Raw genomic sequence first — 23,308 nt, forward strand, 5'->3', positions numbered from 1 at the left:
GGGTTGCCCTTGTGGGTAACACCTGGGAGTCCGGGGCTTGGGCCTTGTCATGCGGGGAGGGAGCCAGCCCTTCATGTGGCCTGTCCAACATGCGTCCCCCCCAGCTGAAGGCGGGGAGAGTCACCCATCCTCTTGGGGACTCTCCTCGTCGAGGCGGAAAAAGCGTGACAGGCCATCTGCGTTGGCGTGGTCTTGGCCCGGTCGATGTTCCACAGTGAAGTCCATCCCCTGCAGGGAGATGGACCAGCGCAATAGTTTTGGGTTTTCCCCCCGCATCTGCATTAGCCACTGCAGGGGCCGATGATCGGTTTGCACCCGGAAGTGGGTACCGAAGAGATAGGGCCGGAGCTTTTTGAGGGCCCACACTACTGCGAAGGCCTCCCTCTCGATTGTGCTCCAGCGCTGTTCTCGGGCCAGGAGGCGTCTGCTGATGAAGGCCACCGGCTGGTCAAGACCCTCGGGGTTCAGCTGGGAGAGAACCGCCCCGATGCCGTGGTCGGAGGCGTCCGTTTGCACAATGAATTCCCGACTGTAATCGGGGGCCTGGAGCACCGGGGCGGTGCACAGGGCGGCTTTCAGCTTCTCGAAGGCCGCTTGACAGTCGGGGGTCCAGTTGCCATAGTCCCTCACGAACCGCCGGTAGTAGCCGGTGAGCCCCAAGAAGGCTCGGACCTCGGTCTGCGTGACTGGGGGTTGCCAGGACTGGATGGCAGCAATTTTGAGTTGCAGAGGGGCCACCAGACCGCTTCCCACCTGGTGTCCGAGGTAGGTCACGGACCCCTGACCAATTTGGCACTTGCCGGCCTTGATTGTGAGGCCGGCCCGCTGGAGGGCTTGCAGGACCTCTCGGAGGTGGTGGAGGTGGTCGGACCAGTGGCAGCTGTATACAGCGATGTCGTCCAGGTAGGCGGCGCTGAACTCTTCGAGCCCCGCCAAGACCTGGTTCACTAGTCGCTGAAAAGTAGCTGGGGCATTCTTCATGCCGAAGGGCATGACCTTGAAGTGGTAGTGGCCATCGGGGGTAGAAAAGGCAGACCGTTCTTGGGCCCGGGGTGTGAGACCGATCTGCCAGTAGCCCGCTGTCAGGTCGAAGATGCTGAGGTAGCGGGCAGCCCCCATGCGGTCGATCAATTCATCCGCTCGGGGGATGGGATGAGCGTCGGTCCTGGTGACAGCGTTCAAGCCCCGATAGTCGACGCAGAATCGGAGTTCAGGAGTGGTGCAGGGGGCAGCGGCTTTGGGGACCAGCACGACCGGGCTGGCCCAGGGGCTGTCCGAGGGCTCGATGACCCCGAGCGTGAGCATCTTGGACACTTCCTCTTGGATGCAGGCCCGCACCCGATCTGGTACGCGGTAGGCCCGGTGTCGGATAGGGGGAGTGTCCCCAGTGTCCACGTCGTGCAAGCACCAGGGGGTGACCCCTGGGGTGAGGGAAAACAGAGTAGCAAACTGCAGCAGGAGGTCCCGGCAGCCCTGGCGTTGCTCTAGGGTGAGGGCATCGGAGAGCCGGACCCCGTCCACGGAACCGTCTTTCTCCAGAGTCTTCAGGAGATCAGGGAGAGGCTCGGAGTCTTCTTCCGCCCCACTGTCTGTAGCCATCAGGAGGCTGAGTTCCGAGCGCACAAAGTGGGGTTTAAGTCTGTTGGTGTGGAGGACCCGGAGGGGGTTCCGGGGAGACTCCATATCGATGAGATAGGTGACGGGGCTCTTGCGTTCGACCACTTTGAAGGGCCCCGTCCACTTGTCTTGCAAGGCACATGGTTCGGTGGGGGACATCACCCACACTTGTTGACCAGGTTCGAATTCGACGGAGGAGGCATTCTGATCGTACCATTTTTTCATGTCCTCCTGACTGGCCTCAAGATTCGCTTTTGCCATTTCCCTGAATCGCCGGGTCTGATTGCGTAGTGCCAGGAGGTACTTGAAGATGTCTGGAGGGGTCTTTAGGGGGGCCATCTCCCAACCTTCTTTGACTAGGCTGAGGGGCCCTCACACAGGGTGCCCGTACAGGAGTTCGAAAGGGCTAAAACCGAGGGACTTCTGGGGAACTTCTCGATAGGCGAAGAGGAGGCACGGAAGTAGTACATCCCACTGGCGACGGAGGGGATCTTCCAATCCCCCAATCATTCCCTTGAGTGTGCGGTTGAATCGCTCAACTAGTCCGTTCCCTTGAGGATGATAGGGGGTCGTGAATCGGTAGGTGACCCCGCACTGTTGCCAGAGGGACTTCATATATTTCGAGATAAAGTTTGTGCCTCGGTCGCTAACGACTTCTCGGGGGAAGCCCACCCGGGAGAAGATCCCCATTAAGGCCCGGCCGACCACCGGAGCTGTTACAGTTCGCTGGGGCACAGCCTCGGGGTAGCGGGTGGCGTGGTCCACCAGTACCAGGATGAACCGATGTCCTTGTGCTGTGCGGGGGTCCAGGGGCCCCACAATGTCTATTCCTACCCTCTCGAACGGGGTGGTGACCACTGGGAAGGGTTGCAGAGGTGCTTTGAGCTTGCGGCCGCTCTTCCCGCTGGCCTGGCACGTGGGGCAGGACCGGCAGTGGTTGAGGACGTCGTTTCGCATCCTCGGCCAGAAAAAGTGGGTCACCAGGCGACTGTAGGTTTTGTCCTGGCCCAGGTGTCCAGCCAGGGGGACATCGTGGGCCAAATTTAGCAGGAAGTCTCTGAAACGGAGGGGCACCACCAGCACTCGACTGGCCCCTAACTCCGCGATTCTTTGTTCACTGTATAACAGGTCGTTATCCCAATAGACCCAATGGGCTCCGGTGGAGTCCCCTGCGCTCTGGGCGATGGCTTGCTGGCGGAGTCCCTCGAGGGAGGGACAGGTCTTCTGCTCCTGGTGGAACTGTTCCTGGGTGGGCCCCCCTTCTTGACGCCACTGAGCCAGGCCGGGAAGGTCCTGGGGCTGGGCGACCCCTTCGGGGGTTGTCTCTGGGGGGTCGGTATAGTCGGTGTCCTCTACTGGAGCGATCGGGGGGAAGTTGTAGGCCATTCTGGTTCTTCTGGTCGGGGGATGGCACGGGCGGCCATGGACCGGGTGGTTACGCGCGCCCAGTCCGGGAGGCCCAGCATCCCCAGGTGCTCTCTTCTTTCGACGGCGGCCCACGGGGAACTCTCAAGATCATTCCCCAGGAGACAGTCCACGGGGGCATCATCCCGGACCGTCACCTTCAACATGCCGGAGACCCCTCCCCATTCGAAGGGGACGCAGGCCATCCGACATAGACTCTCGGAATTGTCGGCTGAGCGGACGGGGCAGAGAATGTTCGGCAGGATCTGCTCTGGTTTTACCAGGTGACAGCGGACGGCCGTCACACTGGCCCCGGTGTCACGTAGGGCTTCGGCCTGGCGCCCATTAATGTTCACCCACTGGCTATATTTTCTGGTGTTGGCGGGTAGGGGAGCCCGCGGGACCATGTCTTTTCCCCCTAGGCACGCCAGAACCATGGTAGCCGGTTCCCACTCTTGTTGGGCCTGCTCATATTCTTCTTGTTCCTCGGAGATTTGTTCTCCCCCCAGGGCGGCGGCAGCTACCTGGCGGGGTTTTGGCATTTGGTTCTGCGGGCAGTTCGGGTCATTGGCGTAGTGGCCGACTCGCTGGCATCGGTGGCACGTGACGTTGTCTCGGAACCCCGGGCGCATCGGGGGGGTTGCCCTGGCCGGCCGGGGGCGGGGTGCTGGCCGCGGGAGTGGCCGGAACGGTGTCTCTCCCTCGCCCCTGGCCTCCTCCTCCTCCTCGGGGACGGTGCTGACCTTGGTTGTTCCGGTTTTGCTCGTGTGGCCCTCTCCGGCCCACTCGGGTGCTTTCCCACCGGTCAGCTTCGGCGGCGAGTTGCCGTGGGTCAGTCAATTTACTGTCGAGGAGGTGCTGCCTGAGCTCGACGAAGCAGTTGTTAGACAGGTGCTCCCACACCATGAGATTAAAAAGTTGCTCGTAGGTCGTTACGTGGCTTCCCTTGATCCAACCCTCGAAGGCTCGGCTGAAATAGTTGACATATTCCACCCACGTTGTACCCGGGATCCGGGTGCAGTCCCGAAACCTCTGGCGGTACATTTCGGGTGTGAGCCCATATCGGGTGAGGAGGGCAGCCTTCATGTGGTCATAGGATGACATCTGATGGTCTGGGAGCTGCAGTAGGGCATCGCGGCCTTCGTTGACGAACCTCCCCCATAGGCCGGCTCCCCAGTCACTCCGATCGATCCGGTGGGAGGTCATGGCGATCTCGTAGGCTTTGAACCACTGTTGTATGTCGTCCTCTCGGACATACTCTCGGACAACATCCTTGGGGATGTGGACTTTTTTTTCGGTTGCTCCCGGGGTGCGCGGTCGCTCGGGCACCTCCGGTTCTTTGTTCTGCTTCCGTAGTTCTATTTCTGCCAGTTTGCGCTCGTGTTCGAATGTTAGTCTTTTTTCTTCGAGCTCTCTCTGTCTCTGTTTTTCTTCCCGTTCTTCTCGGAGCCGCAGATGTTCTAGGTTCAGTTTTTGCTCGGCTAGTTTTAGTTCACCGTCCATTTTGAGTCGTGCCATTTCCAACTCATGTAATCTGTTTTTTTCTCTTTCTTGGATCTCTTCCTGCGAGAGGCCCGTTCCTCGCATGGGTTAGTTTCTGTGCAGGGTGTGGTTTCTGTGCTAAAGAGGCCAGTCGTGCTCTGCAGACTTGTGTGGAAACGGAGATAGTGTAAACTAGTGCTCGGCCTTGCGTTCCTCCTGCCATGCTCTGCTGTGCAGGGGTGAGCTGCTGTGCTACAAGGGCCAGGGTGCTAGTCGTGCTCCGCAGACGTGCTTGGAAACACCGGAGGAGTGTTTTGTGTTTTGAAAGAGAGACGACAACTACCAGCCACTGAACATCTTATCCCCACCCTTGTAGTATTCAAGTGATCTAGTGTTGTGCCTACCTCTTGTGCTACCAAAGGGGTTAACTATTGTCAAGGAGGAGAGGAGATGGGGGAGGGGCAGACTGCAGCTCTTAAGATAAAATCCTCCCTGCAGGGGATCCCAGCTTCGGGGATCACCCCGGGTGCACCTCAAGCAGCAGAAGGAGCCGGCTCAGACAGGGCGACTCGTCAGTGCTTGCTGCCAGAGCCCGCGCGCTTCTGGTGTCTGCAGACGGGATACTGTGGATTAATCCTCGCAGCAGAGCATCTTCCGATGACTCGCGGCTTAAAGCATCCATGCGTGAGAGCATCGATCCGGACATGTGCATCGTGGTTACTGCGCCTCTTTTACTGCCAGCCTTGCTTCTCGTCAGCAAGGACTATAAGTACAAAGTGTGTTTACGCACCGCTTGCAGGTTTTCAAAACACAGAGATAAAAGACATCATTTACAATGCCAAATGCTCCAACTCTCGCAAATGCGAGACCTATTGCATTCCAAATGATTGCTATCCTAGATTAAGAGCGCTCGTCTGTGGAGCTGCAGTGAGAGGAGGCCCATAAAGAACTCCCCCACTGCAGCTGCTTGGTGGGGTGGGGGGGTGGTACGATGCCTCTGAGTGCAATCAGTTCGTACGGTGTCTGTACTAGTTGTACTATGGCTAGGTCTGGAAAAAGTTAAGGCTGAACTCTGCGCACACGTGTGAATCTAGGGCAGGCTAGGCCCTGAGGGCGCTGTAACCAGTGTTAAATGAGATGCCAGCCTCATCTTTAGAAGAGTCGCCCACACGAGGGCGCTATTTCGTTTCGTTTGCAGCCAGCAGACAATAGTTACAGTAAAGTGCTTGTTTACATCATCAAGCTGGCAGATGGTGAGATGGGAAGTGTGCTTTGAAAAGAGGCAGAGCTGGCGATTGGAGCGATGATGCCGTGCGTGGCTTTGTAGCAGCACACTGTGGAAACCCGCTATGTAGAATGACAGAAGTATGAAGAAACTTTTATGAAAAGCAGAAGCAACTCTGTCATGGGGGCTTTCCAAGTAGCTGAAAATGCTCACCCCACAAGTGACTCAAACAGAAGACCTTGACAGCGATGGAGGCAGGGCCCAGATAGTGGGCAGCAGGACAGTCGCCAGGCCTGATTCTAGAAAGAACCTAATCCTGGCTGTGGACCTAAGAACCAATTCTACATTTCGTGGATGTTTAAATACCGCTCTGACCCGACCCTGATATGTATCGATCGGAGGAGCATGCTCCTGATCAACATGCTGGACTACGCATGCGGGTAAAATGCATGCCAGGGGAGGAAGCACAGGCGGCATTACAATAGCCCATGGTCCCAACCTAGCCTGCATCTGTAGTTGAATGTATGGGAGGGTTATTTCAAGGAAAGATGTGCGTCAAGGCCTGGCAGAGATGTATCTGAGCACTTAGCAGCACACACGGAAGGAGGAATATGCCTCTAAGGAGGGTTTTTGAGCTGGAAGATACACCATCCTGTACAAAAACATTTCTACCCCTAATGTAAATGCCTTTGCGCCACAGTGCAAGAGTGCCTGCGTTAGTGGTAGGCAGCGGCAAGTGTGCCAGCGCATCGAAGGAGCTGAACAGCGCCATATCTTGGTATATATCGTGCTGTTCAGCTCTCTCATGTCCACACAACACAGCGCTGCAACTTGTGCGAACTAGTAGTAATTATGCCCCTTTATGCATTTCACAATACTGAACAGCACCGTACATTTGATACCACACAACTCAGATTTCTTGTGATTTCAGTAATGTAAAGCACTTGACTCAGAACAGTCACCAGCCTCCATTTTGTTTTCTGGGTCATTCCACCCTGTTAAGGACGTGAGTCACCCACCACAAAATCCATTATCGGCATGGTGTAACAAGAGGAAGACATGTTCTGGTAGACTAGGCTGGGGGAGGGGGAGGAGCCTGCATATCCATCACACATGGATTGGGAGGAGTCGCTGGAATCCCTCATCATTCTACTTCTCTGTCCTAGGACTTTATCAAAGACATTGCCAACCACACAGGGTACAGCGTGGAGGGGACTGGACCGCGCCGCGCCTGGAAGGTGTACGACACTCTTTTCTGCCAGGTAAGTGAGACTGACTCTAAATGTGAGGAAACTGTGAAAAAAATCTCCCTGGTGTATCAATATATTAATGAGAAGCTGCCAGACACCTGTTTACATTGATTTCCTTTCAGTGTTTCACTTTTAATGTCCAGGACTTGGATTTACTGCATGATATAGGGGAGGGAAACTTGGGTCTGTTTGAGGTCTGGCAGTCAAATCTATTTGTATACTCCTCTAACCATCACTTTTTTAGTCAGTCTGTTTGTCCATTGTTCATAAAAATATTAATATATAGTTCAGTTATTCTTCTCATTCAGTGTTAATCCAAAATGTTCATCCAGACTGTTCATCCACTATTCAGTTAGAATGTTCACACGTTGCTCCCTCAGACTTCTCTTCCACTGTTCAGTCAGAAGGTTCATCTGTTGTTCAGTCAGAAGGATAAGACATTGGTCAGTCAGAAGAATCTCCTGTTGTTCAGGCAGAAGGGTTATCCACTGTTCACTGTAGTAGGCAAAGTAAAAAAAACAAGAGTATCAGGAAAGTATTAAGTGCAATGAGAATGAGGAGGCAAAAAGGTCTGTTCCCAAAGGTAAAAAAGTGAGGGATCAGTGATGGCTCAGCCGATGACTTTGGGTTGCTAGTTATTACCATAGAGCAGTTCACAGTTAGTTGCCAGGCCGCGAGCTCCACACTCCCTTTTTACGTGTTTGATACCAACCCAGCTCAATATTTTAGCTCCACTTAGGGAAGTCTTCACTTTTGTTGATGGTTAAGGTATGCCCTCTAAGAGCTTCCTTACGGTGATACGTTTATTCTGTGTAAGCAGTAGCTGCTGACTAGATTTTAGGATGCCATGGTTTCGCCATCCATTTTTTCAGTTTCTTGTTGCGAAGCGGTACATTTTATGTAAACTGTGATGGTAGAATTGACCTCTAGATATAGGACTGCCTTCTCCCAGTGATTCTTATGACAAAACTTATCTTGACTTTTTCTAGAAACATTTCACAGGGCTTGTTGTAATAGGGCCGAACGTAGAGTATATCGCACATGCTTTCTCTCGAGCACTCACAGAGGTATCCTGAAAGCCCCAATGAATTTTTAGCCCTGGTTTGTTCGCAAGATTCATGCATGCGCTAGCAAAGGTTCTGCAGTATCTTGTCCCAAGTAGAGTCGTGCGATAGGGCTGTAGATGTACTTGCAACTCATACAATGCAGGCTACAAAGTCCATACTTAAATATCATTCGTTATACTGATTTCAAATGATTTTGTGGAAAATTGTCTTAGTCCAATTTGATTTTGGTTGTTTCAGGTAGGCAGTGACATTTGGAGGGCGACTAAGGCACATTCTTGTCCACGATTTTTGGATTATTTGGGGTCATTAGTTATTGGTATATGTACTTTCTTCCCAGCACTTCGTCATTCAACTGATATCTTATGTCACAAACAGAAGCTATTATCAAACAAAGAGCTGCTTTACAGCATTGAAGTTCTACTGAGATGTATCCTCATTCTGCTTGAAGTACTGAAGTTAATGGCACCTAAAGGAGATATATACCTTTTCAAGAGTTTCCTTTGTAGTATTCCTGCACCCTGAATTTTTACCAGCTTTATTTCAATGGAGTTAGATGTTAAACTGGTGATCCCTTTTGCTTGTAGGAAATCCAGGGGTGGCTCCATGACTTGAGGCACCAAATCTAATGCAATTATATATACTAATACTAATAGTCATATGAATTCTAGGAATCAAGTGCTGAGGGAATTCTCATTGCTCCTTGCTGTGAAATTCTGAGTGCCACAGACTACTGTTTTAATTTGTCTTAATCTTGTTATTTTTGCAATATATTGCTTTATGTTAGGACCTAAAGCTGTGCAGTCAGTGAGGAAGCAAGCACATCATCAGCCTATAGGAAGATAGAAATTCTCATCTCGAGTATTTTTGGCATATCTTGATTGAAGCAGCGAGTACTTCTTAAATATCTTTAAAACAGATGGGGCAGATCTGCCAAAAGACAGCCCAGTATTTGATCATCTGAGTGTAAAATGTCTGTTGAGGCTAACCCCTCCCTACGCTGATGAATCCAAGTACAGTTCTCTATTTAAACAGATTAATTGTGGATAGAAGTGCTTCCAAAATTTATCCGAATTTTGTTTCTACAAGGTCGACAGTCAACGAGTAGACCAGAAAAGCACCAGTTAGGTTACCTTTATCTGTAAAGTACATGTTGTTGTATGAGAAAGGTTTCAGTAACAGTAGAGAAGGTGACCTAAAACCTCTTTGAGAAGTGGTTAGGAAATATTCATCATACAGACCGTTTTGGATGTATTTTTTTGGTCCACAAGGATGATTGGCTTATGATTTTGGCCCTTCTATCTTCTTTTACTTGTCTTATGGATAGGATCAACAATGCCAGTTTGCAGGACCCTGTGACCATGTAATTCTCTATGCTGACGCAAAAGAGGTTATACAAAAAATAGGCTTCCATCACTCTGGGAGCTCATTGAAGTATTCATTTGGAAGATGGTTTGAATCTGGAACGTTTGTAGTTAGGAGATATAAGAAGACTTACTTGATCTGATAATAACCAGGTTTACATATCTTTCCTCTGATTCAGTTTTCTTTTTCTCAGTGTTTATCCTCTGAGGGACTTGTGATGTAGTGGGGTCCATTTTGAAATTGTGTTTAGGAGAACATGCTCACAAACTGCTCCATATACACCACTTTGATTATAATAGACTATCTAGTCTAGGGTTCTGTCTAATGAGTCCTTGCTCCCATCATCCAGAATTGTTTAGACTCCTTGTTTTTTGCTACTGTATTGCAGTTTAGCCATTTTCTAGTCAATATTTCTTGTTTTTATCTGATGGAAAAGGGTCTTGTGCTCTCCCCTCAGGATATCTATCATTGCTTAAACTTTATTCTTAAATGTTCACTGATTTATCAAACCATGTTGTCAGTGGGCCCTTACAGGGATTCTGATTCTTGTACTTGTCTAGGTAGCATGATGAAGCATGTTTAGGCCATTGAGTACAATATTCAATTATACGCTAGTACTGGATTCATCATGTAGTTTTTTATGACTTGTTTAGTCCTAAGTCTGGCAGGAATACATCATGTTTAATGTATTCTTCTTGAAGTGTCTCTAATCATTTCTTAAGTGTCATTTTGTCCACTCTACTCCCTCTTAATCTGCTATTTTATTGAATACCGGTTGGACTCTGGGCATTTTTTACTTTGCTGTTCTCTAAGAGATCATTTTGCATGGTACTGCACTAGCTGAACTCCATTTCCTTGAATGAAGACCAGTTTTCCAAAGGGTAATATGCTGTCTATGCTGGGCTGTTACTGCTGAACTATTAAACAATGTTATGTTCTACTCTTGTCACAGTATGCAGCACTGATACCACTCCCGTTGTCGCACGGATAGAAGTTTATGAGTAGTTTCCTTTTCTTGTTCGCTAGTTTTAGATTGTGATTGAGGATTGGAGCTCCTATTGCTCTTCATGATTACAACAAATTCTCACCCGCACCCCTCTAGGTCCTAATTTTGGACTGAAGTTACTGCCTATGATGCCCTAATTCTCTTTGGGTGACTGGTCGCCTCAAATATCTTATTTGGGAAGTAGGGATAGATGCTTCTGATCAGTGTTGTACAATAATTAAGTAATCTTATTTGGAACTTAATGGGTTTAACATGTTGTATCATTTTGTAATTTTGAATGGTCCCCAAACTCTACATGCCACCCACATAACTGTCTCTGGGTACTTCTGAAACTGACCAGACTAGTTACAAGCTACTAAGAGAGGTTTTTGGAAATCTTGTGAGTGCCAAAGAGGAGGGGTCAATAGAGGTGGGCCATGCTAGACCTGCCCACAGCTGATGTCCCAGCAGAAGAACACTATTACTTATCTAGCAGGAGCCTAAGAGTGGTGCTGGAAGAAGGGCTACAGGAGGTGCTGCAGCACCCCCGCAACCCCAATGATCTTGAAAGTCTTCGACAAGAGTTTGGGTAATAATGAGGCCCTTGAGATTATTTACTCCTGCAGCCTTGGTGGTCAGTCAGAAGTTGAGTGTAATTGAATCATAGAATAGCTGTCTTTTGTAAACGCTGTGCTCGTCCTTGCTCGAATGTGCCTGAAAAGTCTAGGCATTTCCTTAACTTATAAGTCTCACTCTGGGATTCAGGGGATGTTAAAAGCAAAATATGGCAAATGTCTTTTATACAATGAAGTTGCAAAAACACTTGCTTTATACAATTTGTAAACGTTCGAAGTATATCACCAACATTTGAACCACAAATTACACAGACTGCTGTGCCACCGTAACTGGAAACGCGATTCCCTGGCGGTTGCAATGGTCCTAAAACTGTCTGACCGCCGTACTTGTATTACGGCGGTCAGACCACTGGCGTGGTGGTCCCTGACCGCCACCGCACCTCCACCACGGGTTCGGTGGAACTCGTAATCAGACCCTTGGTCAGTAAGATATGGATTTTGCCCTGTGATTTCTGTTGTACTCTCACATGAAGTAGACGCTGTCAGCCATGTAAGATCTTTTAGTACCTTTATTCCAGTTGTACAGCAAGTAGGTTCACAGGTACATCAAACAGGTAGAACAAGTAACTGGATAAGGTAAGTAGGGTAGCCCAGTGGTCAGTCCTTGGTACTATGTCACAGCAAACACCTTTGATGTATCAAACCCCCTTGGTAGTATCTAACCCCACCAGGAGCAGCCTGCCTGCTGCTCAGCCCATCTGTAACTGTCATACCTCACCCAGTCAGACTCCCAACGTTCTATGCATCACAGCATTCTCAACATTCTACTCCCAACACACACTGTGGCTGATCAGCAGGTGAACTAGTAAACTGCAAGATATGAAAATACTATGCAGGGCATAACATATCCCCCTTCTTTTAAAATGAAAAACGAAAGTGACATTTGTACTATGAAAATACAACAATGCTATATGAGCAAACCATACACAAATGAAAATACACTTGTAATAAAATGATTCAAAACTCAGAAATGCCTAAAAGTGTTAAACAACACGAAAGATTCAAAGGCAATAAAAAGAATAAAACAGATTGAGACAATAAGTAGCATATAGCAAAAGGGAAACAAACCCCACGACCCAACTCAATCTAAAAAACATTCTGAAGCATAATGCACATATTGCCAAATCTCAAACACAGCAAAATTACCCATGAAAAGAATGATTCAAAACCAGGGATGTGCAATTAAGAACATCACGAGAGATAATGAACCATTCAAAGTAGAGAACGGATAATATACAACAATTGTAAAATTGAGTACAACAACCCATCCTCTCCTAAAAACAAAATGAGAAAGTGTCATTGCGTTAGACAAAAGGTAACCACCTTGCCACTGTATTTGAGTCTAACTCCCATGCATGCACATCCTGAGTAGGAATGACCTTGAAAAGCATGAGACCCATCCGACACATACCAACCCTATAATACAATCCGTAAAGAAAGGGAACAAATGAAAAGCACAGTTCCTAGCAAAAGGAAACTTACCTACGTTGTGAAGATGATTAAAACCAAACCTTCACTCCTCATGCAAGGTACAGAAACTCGGGATTATGACCCTAAAGTCCACCCTAATGTAAGGGTCCAAGACTATAACAATGAATATGGGACAATATAACTAACATATACACCCTGTGTAGGGGAACCGTACCCATAAATCTAAACCAACCCTGTGAGAGGGTACAGTGTTATGTTAACTGGTGGAAACCATGAAAACATGACCCGCGTCCGGGTTACCAAAAGAACTAATCTGTAAACCTTGAATGGGAACAATACCCATAAACTCACCTTAATAAAGGCTGCGTGTTACGCACTATGGAAAGGGGCTCGTACCCAGACCATGACCATCCCTATAATATGGGAACTGTGAGTAGAAATCTCACTCACCAACTCGCCTCAATAAAAAGGCCGCGTGTACCGCTTAATGTGTAACAAGACCACATAACCACCCCAGAGCAGGGGTTCCAATAACTCTAAATGGGAAGGAACTAAAACCAAACCCAAACCCATCCCTAAAATAAGGGAACAAGTGAACACAGCCCATTAAAGACACTAAGAGGGCATCCCTTGCGTAAGGGCACTAAACTTGTGGAAATAGAACCACTGAGGAAAAAAAACACCTCAACTTTACACTCACTAACTAAATCAGGCATACGTGTAGCCTCTGCCCAATAACACTAATAGGGCATCCCTTGCCTAAGGGTACTGTAACTATACGATGAGCGTTAACTGAACCACACCCCTGAAACTAGAGATGAACCTGTGATTACCACCCCGACATTACATGTCCTACCCATATGAAGGGAAACAAATACTGTGGAAAATCACACTCCAAAAAAACATTACATAAAATTTGCAAACATTTTAAATGCAAAACATCTTAAAACTGTATGCCACACCGGTGAGCGATCTCTCACCCGAAAACATTTACGCCATTCATATTGTGCAGTCTCCAACTCTCCAATTAGATATGTTCAGCCCCAAAGTCGTGTACCAGGAACAACCTCTGAAAATCTGACTTTCCCCAAGTTCACATGAAGCGACATCAAAACTCTGCCTCTAAATGCTTTTGCAACTGAAAGGATCAGCATCAAAACTGCCACTCACCGGCGATGTATCAAATAACACCGTCTGTCCTCTGGAAAGTAAACCAAACGGCACGCTCACAAGAACATCTTCCTGCTACATAAAACTTTATCGAAGGAACTACGCACGTGGAGAAACAAAAAAAAACTTGGTTGGCAAAATTACGTGGTTGGCGGATATAGCACGCGCCTCCAATGGCAATATGTTATGCCCTGCATAGTATTTTCATATCTTGCAGTTTACTAGTTCACCTGCTGATCAGCCACAGAGTGTGTTGGGAGTAGAATGTTGAGAATGCTGTGATGCATAGAACGTTGGGAGTCTGACTGGGTGAGGTATGACAGTTACAGATGGGCTGAGCAGCAGGCAGGCTGCTCCTGGTGGGGTTAGATACTACCAAGGGGGTTTGATACATCAAAGGTGTTTGCTGTGACATAGTACCAAGGACTGACCACTGGGCTACCCTACTTACCTTATCCAGTTACTTGTTCTACCTGTTTGATGTACCTATGAACCTACTTGCTGTACAACTGGAATAAAGGTACTAAAAGATCTTACATGGCTGACAGCGTCTACTTCATGTGAGAGTACAACAATTTCAGTGTGTGAAGTCAGCACCTCCACTTTGACAATGGTTCCAGCACCACTGTGCCTAATGAAGATTATGACTATCCTGTGTCTTAGAAGGGGTCGGGTTGAACCTGGCAAACATCACAAACATAACTAGCTCAGGCCTGTCCTCATGTCTTCCTCCTCTTCTACTCTCTGCAGAAGACACACAACCTGAGCCTACCTGAGTGGGCCACGCCGCAGGTCATGGCCACGCTGGAGGAGATCTCCACCTTTGAAGTCATGTCCCACGTGGGCTTCCACAAGCTGAACGAAAAGGCCCGCCTGACCGGAGGTGAGGAACAGTATATGTGGTTCGACTCTCAATATAAAGACGGTAAAAGGGGGCTGATGGGCCTCACAGTCCATATATGGAAATGTTAAAAGGGATTTGGGCAGTGACCCCGCTCCAACCCCACCCTTCAGCATACAGGGGTGATAAGGCGCTGAGGGAACTGGCCCTCAGCACCCAAACAATAAGCCCTCATGCTCAGCACAATTGGGAGGACTGGGAGCACTGCGCTTGGACAGAGAGAGATAAACGGGAGAGCCTAAGGAGTCACTGCACACACACATAAGAGAGAACTGGACAGATGGACCCTCAGCACAATAATAGGTGTAAGGAGTCTCTGTGGGTTCTAACCCTGAACAAACAAGAGGCAATATTCAGGGGCCAACGAAATAGAGGGTGGAAAATGCCCAAGGTCAGGGATGGAACAAGAAGTGCATGTTATGAACATGAATAGTAATGCACATATAGGTTATTACATCACCTATATGTGCTTTACTATCCATGTTCATAACATGCATTTCTCGTTCCTCTTTCTCTTTCTGTGTTTCTCTCTCCTATTCTTTTCTCTCTCGTCTTTCTGCCACATGTACCATCCCTGACCTTGGGCATTTTCCTGCCTCTATTTCTTTTTTTCTTCTTCTCTCCTCCTTTCTTCTGCAACATGTTTTAATTCTTGCCCTGGGATATTCCCTTCTCACCTTGTGTTGTACCTCCCGCGTTTTGCTTCATGTTTCTTTTCCATGATTTACCCTGGTTTCTATGCCCTTGTGATTTATGTACGTTATGGTTAATTATTATTTCTATAATTTAATATGCCTGCTTTATGCATTATGATGCATTAATGTTATATAACGGCTTTGAAAAAGGCAGGTGGCAAAACACTTGTCAGCTATTCATTCTCTATAATTTCTTGATCTCATACTTCCGTAATTAATTGAGTAATTATTAACTTATTGACGTTGCAACTTGGAGAATTTATTCTAGGAAATATTGCTTAAATGGCCGGAGCTGTCCTCTCCCTGACAATTGCTCTCCATGTTGGTGGGCTTTGGGGTGTAACCACCGGACAGGCTCTCCTGCATCATTACAGAGGCCCAGTGTAACTTTATGTGAGACCCCTACAGCAGCACTCCCTTACCCCTTTATTAACTTTCCTAATGACGCAGCAGGGCATCGCATGACGACTTGCAGCGCCGCGTCCTCAGTCTCGTTCTAAGGGGCCTCGTGCTCAAACTGTAACAATCCCCCAGCCGCAAAGACTGTGAGGGCCTCTTGGTCAATCCCAAAGATTGTGAGGGCCTCTTGGCCAATCACCCAGCCGCAAAGACTGTGAGGGCCTCTTGGCTAATCCCAAAGACTGTGAGGGCCTCTTGGCCAATCCCCCAGCCGCAAAGACTGTGAGGGCCTCTTGGTCAATCCCAAAGATTGTGAGGGCCTCTTGGCCAATCCCCCAGCCGCAAAGACTGTGAGGGCCTCTTGGCTAATCCCAAAGACTGTGAGGGCCTCTTGGCCAATCCCCCAGCCGCAAAGACTGTGAGGGCCTCTTGGTCAATCGCAAAGATTGTGAGGGCCTCTTGGCCAATCCCCCAGCCGCAAAGACTGTGAGGGCCTCTTGGCCAATCCCAAAGACTGTGAGGGCCTCTTGGCCAATCCCCCAACCGCAAAGACTGTGAGGGCCTCTTGGCCAATCCCAAAGACTGTGAGGGCCTCTTGGCCAATCCCAAAGACTGTGAGGGCCTCTTGGCCAATCCCCCAGCCGCAAAGACTGTGAGGGCCTCTTGGCCAATCCCCCAGCCGCAAAGACTGTGAGGGCCTCTTCGCCAATCCCTCAGCCGCAAAGACTGTGAGGGGCTCTTGGCCAATCCCCCAGCCGCAAAGACTGTGGGGACCTCTTGGCATCAGAGACAGTCTATAAGGGTCTTCGCTCGATAGACACTAACTTTAAGGGTTTCTCTGCTGGAGAATGCGAAGGGCTCAAGGACACCGACTGGAAGAGCACTCTTCTGAAGACCCAGACAGTGAGGGGACTCTCTGCTTGGAATGAAAACTGCAGGATCTCTTTCGCTCGGACACGTACCCTAAAGGTCTCTCTGCCACAGTCCTAAGGCCTCTTTGGTACTTTAGACTATAAGGACTTCTGAGGCACAGGCTAACTGGCTTTTCAGACACAAATGGAAAGGGCCTCTTGGACATGGAATATAAAAGACTGTGTGTGCGTAAGACACAGACTCTTAGGCTTCAGACTGTAAGAATGTATTGTCACAGACTGAAATGGCCTCTAGGACAGAGACCGAAGGACCTGTGTGACTGAACGACAAACTATATGGGCATCTGTCAGTGGGACCCAGAAGGTTAGACACAGACTGTAAGGGCGTCTTTGACACAGACTGTAACAACCCCCCAGCTTCAAAACTAGACAGCCAGGGCTTCTTGGCCTGAGAGGCATCTGTAAGGGTCTCCCTGCCATTGTCACTGACTGCAAGGGCTTCTGCGCTACAGAGTGTAAAGGATTCAAAGACACAGACTGTGCAGACTGTGAGAGCCTCGCTTCTTGGGATACAGACAAAAGGACTCTGTGTCTCAGACACAGACTACATGCCTTTGTGCTTCTCAGGCACACTAGTTGCGAGGACTCTGTCTCAGACACACTGTTGGAAGGTCTTTGGCACCGAGTGTGGGGACCTCTCAGACACACACTGTAGAGTCTGTGATAGCCTTGGGATACAGACAGAAAGGACCCTGTGCCTCAGACACAGAGTAAGGCCTCAGACAGAAAGGGCCTGTAGGATACACTAGTTGCAAGGACTCTGTGTCTCAGACACACTGTTGGAAGGTCTTTGGCACAGAGTGTAAGGACCTCTCAGACACACACTGTAGAGTCTGTGATAGCCTTGGGATACAGACAGAAAGGACCCTGTGCCTCAGACACAGACTACAGGCCTCAGATAGAAAGGGCCTGTAGGATACACTAGTTGCAAGGACTCTGTGTCTCAGACACACTGTTGGAAGGTCTTTGGCACGGAGTGTAAGGACCTCTCAGACACACACTGTACTAGCATCTGTGACACAGGTGGGAATGGCCTCTTGGACTCATACTATGAGGCTCTCTGGCTCTGACACAGACTACAAGAGCCTCTTGGGAATTAAGTGAAAGGACTTTGTGGCCAAGACACTGACTGTTAGGTCTCTGCCATGGACACATGCTGTGAGCAGCTCTTGGACTCACACTGCAGTGGCCTCTCAGACACGGACTGCAAGGACTGCATGTGCTCAGTCTCCCTCACCCTTGCTGCCACAGGGACTCCATTCTTCATTCAATGCAGCCTGACGGGGAACAGCCTTAACACCGCGATGCAGTTACATTGCAATCGTTACAACGACTGCGATGTTACCACGCCATGCCATTACAACGCAAGTCTTAACATCAACTTGCGCTAGATGGCGTGCTAACATTACAAATAGTGTAGTTTACTATCCCAACACCTTCCCTACTGTTAAGTGGACTGGAGTTGGAATAGTAAATTACGCTTTTCTAATGTTAGCACGCCATCTAGTGCAAGTCGATGTAAAGACTTGCGTTGTAAAGGCATGGCGGGGTAACATCGCAGTCGTTGTAACGACCGCGATGTAACGGTATGCGTTGTAAAAACTCGCGTTGTAACATCGTACATCCAGCCTGACCCTAACCCTTTCCCTCCAATTTATGCAGGAATCCTCGTGGACGCTGTGCTCAGGAACTTCTCAGAGGTGATGAGGAGATCACTCCCACTCAAGATGATTATGTATTCTGCTGTAAGTATCCTCTTCCCCCTAAGCCGTGCAAGGATTTAATTTATAAGTTCCACTCCGACTAAGGGTATCAAGGAGAAGCGCGGGTGCCACTCAACGCTACTGAGAGAGCCTGATCCCTGGAAGATCCGGGGTGTATGCATTCATGTCCTCCACTAGATTCTGTACTATGTCCTTTTGGGTTATGATGTCACGGTAGTATGTATAATGTATGGGTCATTTTAGATGTACTGGGCAAATTGAGAGTAAACCAGTGAGCTGCGCCATCATCTCACTTTCTATTGTGGGCTGCAATGCAATATATTTGAGGAAATTGTGGTCAAGATTAAAGGAGGGCGACTAATTGCAATGAAGTTGCAGGTATTATGAGACGTTGTAACACAGACACAGCTCCTTAAACTGCTTTCTCCACCTGAAGGTGCTTTGTTTTACTTCAATGGAGCAAATTTCACTGTCTTGTTATTGTTAGTGGGCTCACCGCTCACTATTAGTGGTACTAGAAGAAGGGTGAAAAATGTGCCCCCCCCATCTCATGGGGGGGGCACATTTTGAGAAGAAACTGATAGAGATGTTGCATGTGGGATATTTGGGCATGACCTTGAGTAAGAGAAAGTTACGAGGTGCACACTGGTAGGCTATGATGGACAGAGAGGTGGAGTACAGTGTTCAGGAGTGTGATTGAAAGTTTTCGGGTAAGAATTTGAGTTCTAGTAATACACCCATGGTGGCAAGTGAGCTGCCAAGTAAACCATGGGAAAAGCTGGGAGCTGATTTTTTAAGAAACCTTGTATGTATCCAAGAGCAAACAGTTATTCTGTGGTTCTTGTGGATTATTGATTGTGATAGATTAAGGTGACATACCGGACATTAAGACTGTGATAGGAGTTTCCTTAAAGCCTTGTTGTCAAAACAAACAAGTCTTCAGTTTCGTTTTAAAAGTGGAAATGTTGTCAGTCAGTCATAGATGAAGGGAAAGAAGGTTTTCAATATGGGCTGCCAGAAAGGAAAAGGTCCTTTTGATCCATTCGTGTCTGGTGGATCCGTGGAAATGTAGTTAGATGAAGTGCATTGGAGCAAAACACTCTAGAAGGCTAGACAAAGATCTCCTTCTACTCAGGTAAGTGTGGCCCAGTACCATCTAGTGCTGTGTGTGTGTGTGTGGCACAGTAATTTAAAGATGACACATCTGTGCATTGGAAGCCAGAGCAAGGCCTTAAGATGTGAAGACATCAATGTGCATGATGGAAGGTTGAGAAGCAGGTAGATTCCTGTGTTCTGAACAGTCTACATCCTCCTGATGAGGTAATCGGGATTGCCAGCATCCAGAGCGTTGCCGTAATCTAAACTGCTGGTGATCAGGGCTTGGGTGACAATTTTATGAGAGTTAATGGGGAACCACTTGAACACTTTAGGGAGCATCCTGAGGGGGCTAAAGCAAGAAGAAGAGACAGAAGTGTCTTCATCTACCTTGGAAGGGTTTCTGTCTCCGATGATACCAAGGTTCCTGGACAAGTCCGTTGGAATCGACAAGTTGCCCAATTCTTTGGGCCATCTAGCCTTAGACCTGATAGCAGTGGAGTTTGTGAACCAAATGAGCTCTGTCTTGTACCTATTAAACTTAAGACAGTTGCCCTTCATCCATCTAGCTACTTGGGAAATCCATGCTATGAAATTAACCCATGTCTTGTTAATATTTTCTGTAACAGAGACAGTGATCTGGGCATCATCGGTTTAGGAAACAATATTGAATTCAAACGATTTGAAGATATCAGCCAGTGGAGTCATATAGAAGGTCAGACTCTGGGAGGCCCCTGATGGGCTTAAAGATGATCTTTGTGATATCAAAAGAAAAAGAGGGCAAGCTAACTGTTCGGGTTCTGTCAGATAAAAAAGATTTGAGCCAGTTAAGAGCATTGAGACCGATGTCAAGAATATGCATACGTCTGAAAAGAATGGCGTGGGAGGCAGTGTTAGAGACAGCAATGAGATCTACTGGGATAAACACTTCCGATGTCCCTTGATCAAGAATTCCACCCAACCCAGGAGTTTTCTTTTTGAGCATGTGCAAAATAACTTTCTTTATTTGACTATCCTCTATTGGCTTATCAAGCAGGGGTCTGCCTTCCTCTGAGAGTTAGAGAAGGTGGATATTACCCAGGTAAGAGTTCCCTTGGGCAAGTAGAAAAGACTGTGCCATTTTTGCACTTTTACCAGGAGGTAATTGGGCATTCATGAAGGTATGTAAGAGTACGTAAAAATGTACTATAAGAGCACTACTTTACGCACTCCAAAAGGCCTTTGTGTATCGGCTCCTTTATGTTATGAAGCTAAGCTGTCAGTTTCCCTCTCCTACCCAGGCAATTGTCAGGTTTGTGTTATTTTGAAACATTGAAGCAGCTGTTCCAGTTCAACAGACCTTAAACGTAGGGATGGTTGGTGGGGAGCATGAAATGTAAAAATATTGACAGATGGATCCAAGCTTTATTCTACAAACTCAATTATGATTGCATTACATTTGAAGGATTATTAGGACTGTCTTGCAATTGTTATTGGAGGATATTTCATGGAACAATAATAGTCTTGAAGTTAATAATATCGACTAGGATCCCATGACACCCAATGTAATGCCGTTTCCAAATCTGACGTGTTTCTCTCTCCCCTCCTAGCATGACAGTACCATCATCGCCCTGCAGGCGGCTCTCAGAGTGTTCAATGGCCGCCACCCTCCCTACGCCGCCTGCCACATTTTCGAGTTCTACGAGGAGACTGATGGGTATGTGGATCTCTCTCAGGAGACAGCGGGCAGCATCGCAGGGAGCGGGTCATCATAGCAGGCATGAGTCGTCGTAGCAGGCATGAGTCATCATAGCTGGCATGAGTCGTCGTAGCAGCCAGGATGTGTTGACTAGCACAGAGGTTGGCCCATCACATGAAGTTTGCCTGGAGGAGTTGTAACACAGTTATGTCTTCACAGATGCGAGAGGCCACTAGCATGGATATGTTAGCATGGATAGGGTTAGCTGGTCCCACAGAGGGCGCTCCTTGACCCTGTTGGAATAGGTCACCACAGTAGGTGTATGGAACCTCTGCAGAGATTGGTCCTTGCGGCATAGATTGGTTAGCAAAGCAAGGGTGGGTTGTCACAACTAGCTTACGTTGTCAGAGCAGACATTGCTCTGCTGTCTGAGCCTACATCTTTTACTTCTATTTCCTTGGTGGAGTAAAACAGCTGTATCTGCTCTAAGGATCAACAGGGGACTGTTTGTGAGTATTGAGAACACGTTCAAGGCCCGAGTTCCTAGAATGGAAGGGTGCCAGGCCTGAACACAGAGGGTATGTGTGTCCCTGGGGGAATACAGAGGCTATGTGAGTTATAGACCTAAATGCAAAGGTTGAGTTGTTTCTAGAAATGAATACAGGGTGTGAGGTAACCTGGCATGAATTAAATGGGTTTGAGGGTCCCAGGCATGATTACACCAGGTGTGAGGTTTCCAGGATTGGACACAGAGGGTGTGAGGGACTCAGTCCTAGATGCAGAGAGTTTAAGGGTTTCAAGCTTGGGTACAGAGATCAGGCTTGGTTATAGCTAGTCAGGCCTGACCATAGAGGTTGAAAAGGACTCAAGCATGAATTTAGAGTTCTAAAACCAGAGTGTGTGAGGGTTCATGTGATGTGGCCGCCTGGGTGTGAGGCTGCCAGCCCTGGTTACTCAGGATTGATTATCAGGCTAGTGTATAGAGGGTCTATACTTGTGAGGGCCCCCTGGCTGCATTGGGAGGGTAAAGTCAACTTGAGGGTCCAATGACAATAACACTGATAATTATAAGTTTCAATACAGAAGGTGTGAGTGTCTCAAATCGTATTACAGAGCGTGCATAATCCGTATCCTTAATAAAGAGGGTGAGTGTCCTTTGTCTCATTACATAGCAGCATGTCTGAATGCAGGATTTGAGCATTCCATGTGTAGATATAGAAAACCTGGGAGTTCCATGTTGGGATACAGAGTGTGAGGGGTGTAGGGATGGATACAGTGGAAGTGAGAGCCCAGTGTCTGTAAAACCAAGAAATGAGGGTCTCATAGACAGATGTTTTGCACATTTTGTGCAAAAAAGAGCAGATGCACAAAACCTTACAATTGGATATCAGAAAATGTTCAAATGCTAAACCCACAAAATACTGAAAACCTTCTGATCTGATGCCAAAAATTGACGATGATGTGATTACAAAATCCAGGGAGGATGTATTTTCCATCCGTATGATCTGTGATTCAATCACTAGGAATCACCCAAGACAACTCCTTACCACAAATAAACAAGCTGGCTTAATCAGCACATTTCCCCTTACATTTGCTAAAGCAAATAAAACTGTCTTGAAATTAAATAAAAAAAGCAGCTCAGTTTCTAGTCTTAATCCTCTCATTGCTAGACTACGGAGATCCCATGCTCCTCCCTCGCACCATCATCTTCCGCTCTACAGCAAAATTAATATCAAACCCAAGCAACTTCGACCACTTTTTTCAAATGCTAAGAGTACTTTGATTACCCCGGGAAGGTAAGATCAAGTTCAAAATTTGATGGCTGAGGAAGCCATCCAACTGATCAAAGGGTGTTATCTGATCATATCCAGCCGCAGATGACCCTCAAGAAGTAAGGGTTCTCTACAGCTTCAGACACACAAATTCAGGCCATCTCAAGCCTTTTACACTCTATCATGGGGGCAGCAACCAGTGTCTGTAACCCGTCACCCGGATACCTGTGAGTCCAGCCACCTCTACTCTCCTTCAGAAAGGGACTGAAAACAAATGTACTCAAACAGTACCTGAACTGAGGCCAGTCACCTCAGCCTCTGGTAGAACGCATTCCCTAATCCGATGTATTTCTGCACCTTCCACTTCCCACTTCCTTCCTCTGTTCCCCTCCCTTCCACGCTTCCAGGTCTTTTTTCCTGACATTTTCCACTTGTGCTCAGGGTTCTGTTGTTTCCTTCACTCTTTAGATTCCTACAAAGTTGG

The 23,308-nt window shown here is 48.0% G+C and overlaps 1 protein-coding gene across 1 annotated transcript in view; it reads left to right on the forward strand.

Annotated features, from left to right (window-relative positions):
- The window catches only part of LOC146809396 (testicular acid phosphatase homolog), a 188,357-nt gene that overhangs the window by 101,676 nt on the left and 63,373 nt on the right, over window positions 1-23,308 (forward strand). The window contains exons 6-9 of the mRNA XM_085616225.1: window positions 6,895-6,990; window positions 14,379-14,511; window positions 18,218-18,300; window positions 20,964-21,070. Of these exons, the coding sequence (XP_085472351.1) occupies window positions 6,895-6,990; window positions 14,379-14,511; window positions 18,218-18,300; window positions 20,964-21,070 (419 nt within the window). The remainder of the gene's footprint in view (window positions 1-6,894; window positions 6,991-14,378; window positions 14,512-18,217; window positions 18,301-20,963; window positions 21,071-23,308) is intronic.

This window comes from Triturus cristatus, chromosome 7 (assembly GCF_964204655.1).
Source record: "Triturus cristatus chromosome 7, aTriCri1.1, whole genome shotgun sequence".
Lineage (NCBI taxonomy): Eukaryota > Metazoa > Chordata > Amphibia > Caudata > Salamandridae > Triturus > Triturus cristatus.